Source organism: Strongylocentrotus purpuratus, unplaced genomic scaffold (genome assembly GCF_000002235.5).
Source record: "Strongylocentrotus purpuratus isolate Spur 01 unplaced genomic scaffold, Spur_5.0 spur5_scaffold_7, whole genome shotgun sequence".
Taxonomy (NCBI): domain Eukaryota; kingdom Metazoa; phylum Echinodermata; class Echinoidea; order Camarodonta; family Strongylocentrotidae; genus Strongylocentrotus; species Strongylocentrotus purpuratus.
The window spans coordinates 11,496,456-11,509,046 of record NW_022145613.1 but is presented as its reverse complement, the minus strand read 5'-3'; the positions used below and the strand labels follow the sequence as shown (position 1 = coordinate 11,509,046).

The 12,591-nt window shown below is 35.6% G+C and overlaps 1 protein-coding gene across 1 annotated transcript; it reads left to right on the top strand.

The window, feature by feature from the left end:
• The first annotated feature begins 3,564 nt into the window (after nucleotides 1-3,564).
• Nucleotides 3,565-9,730, top strand: LOC584929 (epidermal retinol dehydrogenase 2). The gene is made up of 4 exons (XM_784773.5): nucleotides 3,565-4,180; nucleotides 6,239-6,483; nucleotides 8,309-8,425; nucleotides 9,200-9,730. The coding sequence occupies exons 1-4, from the start codon at nucleotides 3,653-3,655 to the stop codon at nucleotides 9,294-9,296; spliced, it is 987 nt and encodes a 328-aa protein (XP_789866.3). The 5' UTR covers nucleotides 3,565-3,652; the 3' UTR covers nucleotides 9,297-9,730.
• Nucleotides 9,731-12,591: the final 2,861 nt, after the last annotated feature.

The window sequence follows — 12,591 nt, the reverse complement described above, 5'->3', positions numbered from 1 at the left end:
TTCCATGAAATATCTTTAAACATTTATGAATTTTTGCATGTAAACTTTCTCAAAGTAATGTTTTAAATTCAACTGTCTGGATATACAACCTGTCCGGCCACAAAACGTCTGGGTATACTGTATTTGTGTTTCTTTATGGAAAGGGAATGGATAAAGCATCACTTCTTGTATGAAAAAAATGTGATGGCTATTATTTTCTATTAGCATAATCATTATTGACAATTAGAAATCAAATGCAGATGTGAACGTACCGTTGATTGCCTGTAACAATGGCGTATACTGGATTTGACGGGGTGGGCGGGGCACAACCAACCCGTGCCCTTGCTTTTAAAACCCAGACTGATTTGCCTTTATAATGTACACAGAATGTTCTCTTTGCCCCCTTTTGGTAATACTATATATTACTTATAAAAATGGTATCAATTAACAAGAGTTATTAGACCGGAAGGCTAACAACATGGGTCGTCAAAGCCTTTTCCAGAGTTATGTGCCCCCTCTTTTAAACAAAATGATCACTTGTTATGTTATCAAGTAGTTTTAAGTTGTGAACGTAGGCCTATCTGAAATCGTGTTATAGCCGTTTCGTCTACAATCAGTTCGTCTACTGCCCGAATCGGTCTATTCCCATATGGTCTTCGGACAGCCCGTCTACTATCCATATATATAATAATCATTTCGTCTACGTAACATTTGTTCTCTTATCATTTAGGTTAAAATTCATTTGGTCTAATTTCCATTCGGTCTAATCTCCAATAAGTCTACTAATCATTTGGTTTATCGCTCATTTAGTCTGATTTCCAGTTGGTCTAATTCATGGTTTGTCTAATGCCCATTTCGTCTGCTATCAATTAACAATTTAATCATGAATAATAATAATAATCATCAAATGTTTATTAAACCTCATGGATGGAAAACGAAATGTGAATTGGACGAACTGCAGGGGAGAGGGTGGGGCGGTCCGGAATCATAAATGGTGAATACATGCAATATAATAATAATAATAATAATAATAATAATAATAATAATAATAATAATAATAATAATAATAATAATAATAATAATAATAATAATAATAATCTTTTAAAGTCCTCTCCAAATTATTATTAAGTCAAACTGAAAATGGAAATTATGAGGGAAGGATGAAAAACACTTACTGACATGATTCCTCTTGGCCCTTTTTCTTCTCCTAATAGAGGTCATCTCCGGCTGGCTGTCTATAAATATATTGAATAATCAGCTTTACTAAAGATAACCACCAGTTACTCAAACACGTCAAGGATCACTGTTGACCTAAAGTATCCCTTGTCCAAATTTATTATTTCATTAAATTATCATTTCTTTCGTTGTTTTCTATTATATACGCATAACAATAGCGGGTCCAGCAAACACGATAACGTTTGCTTGTGGTCAGTATCTCGAGAGAAAAAATAGAGCAACCCCACTTACACTGAAAATCTTTCTCAAAGCAACGTTCTTGAATTGACCCGACCGGCAAACTAGGAAATCATTGTTTCTGGAAGGTGTCATTCATATTGTGAAATACTCATTCACTACATGGAAATCCAATCCTTGTAATAAGTTCATTTGCGTGCAAGTAGATGATTATTAATGGCAAAAGTTTGAAATAAATCGAACCAATAATTAGAAAGAAATCAACGTTTAAAGTATGAGATCACAAATATGCGAATCTCAAATTGGCAGTTTGGTCAGTAGATTTTGACGTAGTTGCGGACAAAAATTACTCTCCCATATTTTGTCGCGTGTACAAAGATATCATTGATTTCTGTTTTTTCTCCTAAGTGCCTCCTCCCTACTCAAAATATAGTATGTATACCATATTACTATAGGTCTTCTCTAGATACTAAGACCCTCCTGAGTCATACATCTAAAATAAAATGAAATTGTAGTCATTTTGTGCATGTGTTAAATGCCGGGAAAGTTGTCAACTTCACCAACAGAGATATTCAGCCCATAACTATATTGATATATTATAACTTTCAAACATTTATAACTTTCTCATCATTTATCAGATTTCATTCAAACCGTTTCACCAATCTACATCTCTGATTTTTTTTTCTTTTTCTCTAGAGTTTGCTATCAAGGTTGGATTTCCCTTTAAAATCATTCAATGAAGTGTAATCCTCTATGATGCACGATTATCCATTGTAAACGAATCACAATCGTAACTTAGGACCCATTGAGCGCTTCACAGGCGCGTACGCAGGATTTTTTCAAGGGGGGGGTTTAAGATTTATAAATCGGGCCGAAAATTTCGCAACGACTCAGCCAGCCGCTGAATAAGCGGGGGGGGGGGGGGGGGGGGGGGGTAAAAGGTCACTTTTTGATGAGCGGGGGGAGGGGGGGGGGGATAAGAGGACACTTTTTTTTTTTGGTGTCGAAATTTGAAATTTTGACATCTTGCTCCGTTGGGGGGGGGGGGGTAAGGTCAGCTTTTTTAGGTCAGCCATGGGATTTTTTTTTTTTTTTTTTTTTTTTTTATAAAAAACAAAAAACAAAAAACAAAAACAAATCCAAATCCCCCCCCCCCCCCCCCCCCCCCCCCCCGTGTACGCGCCTGGCGCTTCATATAATGATCAGTCGACAGACATCAACTAAATCACACTCTTTCAGTTTCGTTTATGACAATGAATGTAGGCCTCGCAACTGATTTAGAATTTACTTGGATGTCCTTTTAACCCAGGTCGGAAAAAACAGTTAGATACCAGTGGAACCATTGCAACTGGTACTGGTACCAGTTGATTCCAATTAGTTAATTGGTTTCAATATGGATTTTGGAATACTGGAATCAACTGGTAACCAATTTATTCCAGTTGGACTACCAGTTGTCAACTGGTAGGGCCTACCAGTTAGGGCCAGTTGAAACCACGAGCCTGTGAATTCCAGTTAAGTGAACTGGTTTCAATATGGAAATTGTATAATAGTGGAATCAACTACAGGGCCTAAATTTTTGACACCATGCAGTTTAGCAATATGTGAAAAATCATGGGTTGAGCGCCTTAATCATGTAAATATATAGTTCCTATGTAGTATGTAGGCTACTCTAGAATGCATTAAAATATGCATGTGGAAACCAATCGTACTTGACGAAATTTTTGATAAAATTAATCTATATTTCTTATTTTCCTTTTCGTTACCTCGTTTTCACCTCTCTATAGTGGAGAGGGCAATATGCTCCGCTCCGTACCCCGCCCCCGTCCAGTCACACGCCAAATTGTATAAATATTTCAGCGCCATGAAAATCTATTTATCCTTTTAAAAAAAATCAAAGATAGTCTATACTACTTTGAAAAAAATACAGCTCAAATTAGTAGTAAAAGTTCCACATCTAGATCTTGATTATTATCAATAATAGCGAATGTGACCTTGAAGAACAGTGTCCTACTTTCTTCGTGTTATTATTTACCTTTTGCGTGCATTTATAAAAAGGTCGTTTCCGAAAAGTTCGAATCGGATTACATCAACGGCAGGCACATCTTAACCCGACCTACATTTCACATTCATCATCAGCTATTTTGTTTACATTGAGCATGCACTACCGGTATCGCATCGACATCACATTCAAAGTGTCACGCTGTAGGCTAGATTAATTGCGTTGGATGCGTGATGATGCACGAGGAAAGATCTTTATAAGATGGCAGAACCCGAAGGAGAGCCACTCGAAAATCATAATTCCGACAATTCTCTACCTCTGGGATATTTCTTTCATTGTTTGTCGTTATTGATCGAGATGATAGTCTTATTTTGTCGCATGTTGTACCATGTTTTATGCAGCTTGTACCGCTTCGTCTTTCCAGCCAGTCCCAAGTATGTGTATGGGCGTACTGTTTTGATCACAGGCTCAGCCAACGGACTCGGGAGGCTGCTGGCCCAGGAGTTCGCCAGGAGAGGTGCCCAGCTTGTTCTGCTTGATATAGATATTGAAGGAAACAAATTATTGGCAGAGGAACTGTGTAGCAAGGGGAGAAGTGCTCATGCGTACTACTGCGATTTGAGTCGAAAAACAGACTTGTATTCCGTTATCGCGCAAATTAAACGGGATATTGGACATGTCGATATTTTGATAAATAATGCCGCTACTCTGAGTGGAAAACCAGTGCTACAGTGTTCAGATAGTGCCATAGAGAAGGTCTTTGAAGTGAATACCATGGCGTATATTTGGGTACAACATTTTTACCTTTGTTTCTTTGTTTAAATTTACTGTTGTGTATTTTTTGATAATTGTAGTTTTGCTTAAGATGCATCTTGGCTGTAAACGTTTGAAACTGAACAATTGGTATTTTAGATAAACCACCAAAAAGAGCATTAAACTTTAAAGCTTCATGACATGACAGCACTGAGTGTGCATTGAGTTTTAAAAAAAGAAAGACAAAAACTTATAGACCAGTATTGTTTATGGAGTCTACAAAAAGATAAAAACCTGTCGATCTTGTTTGACATTAAATATCTCAAATTGTTTCATATGAATCTAGTCTAATTCTTCTCATGAATCTCAAAATTTGACAATCAACAAAATTAATAAGCGCATGGCTGTAGAGAATGATACTGGTAGGTAGGCCTACACCTAGAGGTTGTGTGTCGGGACAGGTTGTATCTGATTGGTTGATATAAAACAGTAATTTGAAGAAGTTTACATAAAATATTTCATGAATCTTTTACGACTTGTATTAGATAAAATTATAAAGTACAAATATTAAAGATTTTGCTATTTGATGCATATTTTGTTAAATCCCAAGGCTAAAGTGGTGACTTTACTTTTGTTAAGCATTTGGCCCCCCCCCCCCCCCCCCTCCACATCATACCATTTATTATTTTTAATGACAAAGACAAAGTGAGATTTGATTATGCCCAATGAATTTTGTACAAGTTGGGGAATTTGTTTGGAGTTAGACTTGACTCTGATCATTTATTATGCAATGTGTACATCACAATCAGGATTAGTCTTTAAGACATAAAAACAAAATGTTTGAATTATGAATGTGTGTTTATTAGATACTAGTGTGCTAGCAATCTGACAATTTTTAATTTGTTAAAAGTTTCCTACAAATTACAAGTCGATAATACTAGGAGTAGGATTACATGTTACTAGAGTATTTCTAGTTGTAGAGATATCAATCTATAATCTCAGCTTAGCTTACTGAATGATTCATTCCCTCCATTCAAAGTAGGACCACACCCTTTTAGTTTTAGGATATACATGTGTATAGAAAAATACAGATGTCTCGTTAATATGACAAAAAGATCTGATACTCTGTATCAGATCATGAATTCTTGGTGCGGATAAAAGTGATAGGGCCAAATAACAAAAATAATGTGTTTCTCGTCCAGATTTTTTTTTAAAGGAGGAGGCAGGGCATTACATGTACTCTTTACTATTTTGCTAATTTTAACTATTTTTTTAAAAGATGGCTTCCATGCTAATTATACCTGGCCAAGCCTTTTTATTCACAGAGACACAGATATTGTGCTGTGTGAGTATACTAATGCAATGTATGATTGACAAAACAAATGATTTGTATCACTTTAGAAGCTATATGAAAAAAATGTATATCGCAGGCTTTTTTGTTTGTTTTTTCATTTGCTTTTTTTCTTCTGAATAGTAAATAGTAACAAAAAGGAGGCGGGCGGGGACGAAAAACACTTCATTTTTGTTATTTGGCCTAAATAGAGATGAACAGCTTTAAAAAAATATTATTTAATTGGACTTTAACATAAATAGAAAAATCAAATTCACTAAACCTTAATCTTCTCCATTCAAACAGTCTTAAAAAAGAGCCTAGATTTAATTAAAGTTATAATAACCAAGCAACCAAATTAAAGGGAATTGATTGTTTTATAAAATCTCAATTGAATGCCAGCCAATATACCTTTTCAATGTGAATTGAGATACATGTACCATGAACCACTCCCTCCAAAGTTGTAAAAAAAAAAAAAGGAAAAAAAGTTGTTTCAAACAAATTAAATTCTGTCATATTTTCTTTCCCATCCAGCCACCAAAGTTTTTCTTCGAACCATAAACCATGATACATCCCTTCCAAAGTTGTACAATTAAAAAAAAGTTGTTAATTTTTAATTTTAATTCTGTCATATTTCTTTCTGATCCAGCCGCCAAAAATTTTCTTCAAACCATGAACCATCCCCTCCTAAGTTGTAAAAAAACCCAACAAAAACAATTGCTTCAAACAAATTCAATTCTGTAGTATTTTCTTTCCGATCGTAGCTCACCAAAGCTCTCCTCCCGGACATGCTCAACCGGAAGCAGGGCCACGTCGTCAACATTGCCAGTCTGGCTGGGTTCGTGGGCGTCAACGGTCTCGCTGACTACTGCGCAAGCAAGTCTGCTATCATCGGCTTCACAGAGGCGCTGGGGTACGAGTTGAAACAGATGAAGGCAACAGGAGTCCACCTGTCACTGGTCTGTCCGTCTTATATGGAGGAAGGCATGTTTGCTCAGTGCAAATCAAGGTGAGGATTTTTATACGTTGGAAGCCTGTAATAAAGAACACTGGTACACTGCTATAATTTTGCCAGTTCCACTATTTAAAATATTTTTTAGCTCTACCTTCTTCTTCCATTGGAGTACATCTCTCTTACAGAGTATTGTTGTACTTTGTGTAGAAAAGGTGGGCAGTCGCAGGAACACGTGCAAGGGAAGTGCAGTGACGGACAAATAAGAAAAACTCAAAGCTAATGTGCAAGTAAAAAACAGCATCTGTCAGAGTCTGTCACTTAGCGAAGACCTAATATGTCTACTACAAACAAAGCTTCATATTAATTGCTAGGTAATTTCTTTGCAAACCTGGAGTTTGTCATTAGGAGATCCCACTGTATTTTAGTTCAGGTTGAACATTGAAGTCATTAGAAAAGTTGGCCAAATCTTTTACAAAGGATTGTGATTTTGATTACAAATCTTTCTCAAAACATACAGGAATAGAAATTATACATGTACCGTGACTGATTATTTGTTCACACCTGTTACAATTCTATATACCGGTAGTGCCTCTCAAAATGGAACCATTCATATCATTGAAATTTGCTTATTGTTGAAAGGTGTAAACAATTATTTGGAGTAAGTTTGATGTTTGGCCAATTTGAGCAATTCCAATAAAATGTTCACTAGCACAACAAAAAATCATACAATTGGCACCAACTCCTGAATAATGTCTGCTTGTCTCATTGTACATGTATGTACATGTATATTGATTTACAATTCCAATCAGGATTTCATATTTTGGCCATAAGGCCAAATAAACACAAAAACATGTTTAGCGTCCTACTTTTTTCAAAAATAGGAAGGAGGAGGCCCTTTTTTTCTTTTCAAAATGGCCGCTCGGTTAATTTTCCCTGACAGTTGGGCTATTTTTCAAGATGGTCATTGGCATTTTTAATTTTTTTTTTTAAATCAGAAATAGATGCATTTTAGCAGTGTTTTTCATGTTTTTTTTCTTTAAAAAAAAAAATCAATTAAAAAAAAAAAAAATTCAATAACATAAAAAAAAAAAAAGGAGGCGGGCGGGAACGCTAAACATGTATATTCTTTTTAATGGCCTAATAAGGCATAAAAACATGTGTATCAGCAATTGATTCAGAACTCAGGGTGCAATGTACCATGGTGTACATTTGTCACTTCCAATGACCTTTCGTTACTAAAAGACATTGATCTACATTTGCCACTCTCCACTCAGGTGTTAAACGGGTACCCGATAGGATGCGAAAGCTAATGTGCTTAGATTAGCAAGTGTGCGCTTGTAAAAATGACGCCTGGCTGGAATGCTCCCAAGGGAGTGGAGAATGTGCATGCATTGTGTGCGGGTAAGCCTGAATCCGATGACCGGGTAATAATATATATATATCTGTAAAGCGCTTTGAGAGGGCCTTCGGTCTTGAAAAGCACTATATTATTATTATTATTAAAAGTCATTCTTAACTCCTGACTCTTATTTAAGAAGAATGTGCTTGAATTGAGGGCCCTGACACTTACATGTAGCACCAGTAACAGTGACAATAATGATAAAATTGGTTTAGCAAGTTATTGAGGGCCAGATAAATTTATAATAAATAATGATACAATTGAATAAATTGAATAAATTTCAAATAATTGGTTCTGAAGTTGTAAAAGTGGTGTCAATTACCTTGTCTAGTGTGTACAAAGACTAATTTTACTGTTACCATTTATGGTACCTTGTGTCCAGCCCATTCACCCTCCAATGCATTTAATGATACTGAACATTGTTGACTTCAGAACTTGAAATTGAAACATGTTACAATTATTTTTACTATCCTCATTCAGATTTCCAGCGCCTTTGAAGTCCGAGAGAGCAGTCAAGATGATACTGCAAGGAATACTCACCAATCAGAAGAGAATATTTGTACCTTGGTATGCACAGTACATTCCAGCGGTCAAGTCGTAAGTAGCCTCTTTACCTTTCCATCCACGTAGACAAATGAAGTGATTTTCCAGATCTTGAACTTCTAATCCTCATTTGCATAAGTTGTAATAATCACCAGTACCGGTATTCAAAATTAATCTAGGGCAAAATACTGTAAATCTTGTAGAAAGTATTTGTTATCTATCTTTTTATTTATTTATTGTTTAATTTTATTATATTGATTAATGAATGTATTCGTTTATATATTTATGTATTCATTCATTAATTCAATATTCCCCTCCCCCTATTTTTGGGGCACATGAATCTAATACTTACTATTATAGAATTGATTATATACATGTACATATGAGGTTTCCTTTTTTAACACCAGGATATGATTATTTGACATGTAGATCACCTGACCAAATCACATGATTTCCTAGTTTTGCCCTGTTTCCTGTATTAGTGGATACTGGATAATGGACATTTGTGTAAAGAGTCGAGAGTGTGAATCATTTATCATGGACCTTGTTATTATTAGTTTTTATTGAGTGTGCGGATGTGCGAACAAGTACTTTTTGGATATTAATTATCAAGGAAAGGTCATGAACATTGTACATGTACATGAAGAAAAAAAAATACTTCTCTGTTCACAAAAGGTTCTGTTAGGATTTGATGCTGTATAAGTGTGATTTGCTCACCAAGATTCAATTAAAAAAAAAAGTTATCATAGCTCTTTTAGAGCTTACCAGAGTTTAATAGTTAATAGCTCACAGATACCATGTATTTATCTCTCTCTCTCTCTCTTCCAGTGTTTTACCCGTCAGTGCCTTCACAGCTCTCTTGGATTTCAGTGGAGGGGGTGGCGTCAGCTTTCTCAGGAACTTCAAAGGACCGAGGAAAAGTTAAAAACTCTCTCAGGAACTCTCACAGCTGTTCTTTTATGCACAATTTGAATCCTGGATGATGGAAGAACAACAGTTCAGGGCACGTACAGTACAGTATTCTGGTTGAATAAAAAAGTTGAGTGTGTTGAATACTTAAGCTGAGATTAGTCTAGCTTTGGTGTATCACAACTGTGTGTTATTCTCAAACCAAATCTCATTCACTGGGTAAAGTTAGGGTAGACATATCACAAGCCTGGGAATACTTTGATTCAAGCTCATATGGAATACGCTATGTCTTCAATAATGATAATAATTATTATATGCCATTTTTGTATAGTGCCTGTCACATCCATCATGAAAAAACTTTGTTTTAATGTACTGTCCACTATTATTGCATCAGGTCATGAATTAACATGGAATCTTCTCTATCACACACATACATGTAGGATGTGTAAAATAGTGGTTCATGATGTGGCCTAGTTGGGCTTAAAATGTCAACTTCTTGTGAAGAATTTGTTCCTTCTGGAAAAAGTAGCTCAGAGGTTATATTTATGGCAATTTTAGATACCGGTAATGCTACTGATTTGTCCTCATTATAATAATGATGATAATCCTAATTAATAATACACTGTTGTTGTTTTATGTGTAATGTCTATATATGTCTGTATGTGCTTCCAAAGAGGTTTTTAGATTATTACTGTAGCTCTAGCCTAGCTGCCCTGATGAAAGCACTGACACATTCAAAGGATTGCGCTGTACTTCCTACCATTACCCAAATACCACTTAACAATACTTCACCTGGGTCGAGTGTGGCACATATAGATTAATGTCTAGCCGAAGGACGTTAGTGGAATTACAGGGACTTGATCCCTTAACCTTGTGATTCACAGTCCGGCGACTTATCCATTAGACCACAACACCTCTTCACCTCATAGTTTATTTGATTGCTTAGAAGTAGCCGACGCAATGTTTGAATGGACATGAAACCCAAGCCAGAGTTCAACTTTGGACCAGACTTTGTGCTACAGGAGATTTCCATCGTGAACATAAAATATGACATGATTTAGACAGGTATCTGCACGTTTACCATACATTCTACCTCAAAAGAAAAAATAATTGGTTCAAGTTTAGTTGAACAAATAAATTAAAGAAAACAAAGTCATATTTTGAAGAGAAATATTGTATATTTTTAATGACTTGCAATTATGAGAAGTTCCACATTGTTTACAGCTACATGTACATGTAGTTTGTATCTCTTAATCACATATGCTGGTTTCAAGAGAACCCAATAGTAGTTTTACCTAAAGGGTCTTAGCATGCTGAGTTTCAAAAAAATAGTTATTGCTCTGATAGGAAAAGTACATGCTATGTCTGTACCCATGGCAATAGACCAGTTAAGAGGTAGCACAAGTACAAATGACACCCATACATGTCCACTGATCTATTGAATATGGAGAAGTCCCGCTTTGTGCATTTTAGAATTACCTGTACAACTGCCATAGTAATGGAGATGCTTCATGAATACCCTTCGTTTGCCCTCTTGAGAACGATACAGTTTCTACATGTCTATCATAGGATGTACTACATGTATCTGCCGGTATGCATTAATGAAGAACATGCTCTCATGAACTATCCTTCATTTGTCTCGGTGGGGTTTACAGTTTAGTACGAATGACTTTAATCTGCTCTGTGAACTGGCTTACATTACATAATATACCGGTAATGTGCATGAGAGCTATTTACCCACCAGAGTTTGTGTGTGTCATGTGTGTGCTTGTGACTAATTTTGGGCAGGGCTACTTGAACTTAAAGATGTACCGTAGTGATTTCATAAAAAGCCAATACAAGGTGTTCACACAAAATTGTGTTTTTACATATATATTTGATTTTGAAATTAAAATTGATAAACGTTATGGAGACAAAGCAAAATGAATGAAGATCTATGAAAAACTTTGATATACCGGTAACAAATTGGCATTGTGACTTTATGCAGCTGAAATGTAATACTGATTATCATCATATACATGTATATACATGTACATCCAAGGTGCATGTAAAATACAATGTCCCTTTGATTATTAGTTCTTAATGTGAAATTTATCCCCCCCCCCCTTCCCCCAAAAAAGGGAGGGAAAAAACTGGGAATTGTATTCCCTACTAATTTGGTGAAGAAAAATAAAAAATAATTTGGCGAGAAAAATCAATAAAGACCTACCTGTTCACTTATTCATGACATGTTGGCAGGAATTGTAACCAACCGGTAACTAAAATAATTATCAGTACCGTTTTTATAAATTCTTACAATGTACATGTGATTATGAGCAATGAACTTTTTTATCATCTTTTATACATACAATGTACATGTACATAATGATAGAGAGATATATACAATAACCTTTATATTACCCTTAAATAGTAATCACACACATACTGTATATATACGCAGCATTACAAAGGTGGTTGACATTATATGTAATTCTTACTATTTACGATATTCTGTAGGATTTGCTAATTTTTACCCAGGACATAGATTGGTTGTAAGTGTATGTGGTTGTGTGTGATATCCATTGGCAGTTCACAGTTTACGTCATTTATATTTAAAAAATGTACATACATTTATGCCTCTTTGTTTTCCATAGGATGTACTGTCCTCTCTCTCTCTCTCTCTCTCTCTCTCTCTCTGTCTCTGTCTCTCTGTCTCTCTGTCTCTCTGTCTCTCTCTCTCTCTGTCTCTCTCTCTCTCTCTCTCCCCCCCCCCCCCCCTCTTCTTTTAGAGTGTGTGATAAGTTATTGTGCTATTCTGTGTGAAGCATGAGATAAATGTTTTTAGCAGCCATCATCCAAAACTAAAGCAGTGAACAAACATTTCATAACAACATGGTGCAGTTTTTTCGTATTTGCTTCCTGGCCCACTGGGGGCATGCAGTGTTGTGGAATGATGCATTCTAGATCTCTAGAAATGCAATTTTTTAATAGCTTGGGTGGTATTCTGAAAATGATGTTATCTGTTATGTTAGTAAAATAATGTAAGTTGTCACAGCAAATCAAAATTATTACAAGTCACTGGTTAATGTCTGCGCAAAGCAGACTGCTTTTGCATAAAGTCATAAGAGACATTTGTGCTAGGACTAATAGTAAGCGTTACTCTCACACAAATTGAGTTTGTTATGACGAATAACATCATTTTCCTTAACATGACAGATACCATCGTTTTCAGAATACGGCCCCTTATTTATAAATTTGAGGTACAGTTAGATATTATATACAATTTATATACGGTATTGTTTTTCTTCAAATTTATGCTTAATTTGAATGCC

What these genes read in the sequence shown, in the direction of transcription:
- LOC584929 (XM_784773.5), top strand. Translation starts at nt 3,653, where the DNA reads ATGGCAGAACCCGAAGGAGAGCCACTCGAAAATCATAATTCCGACAAT. An exon ending in ATACCATGGCGTATATTTGG is followed by an intron (nt 4,181 to 6,238) that starts GTACAACATTTT and finishes TTCCGATCGTAG; the next exon opens with CTCACCAAAGCTCTCCTCCC. An exon ending in TTTGCTCAGTGCAAATCAAG is followed by an intron (nt 6,484 to 8,308) that starts GTGAGGATTTTT and finishes ATCCTCATTCAG; the next exon opens with ATTTCCAGCGCCTTTGAAGT.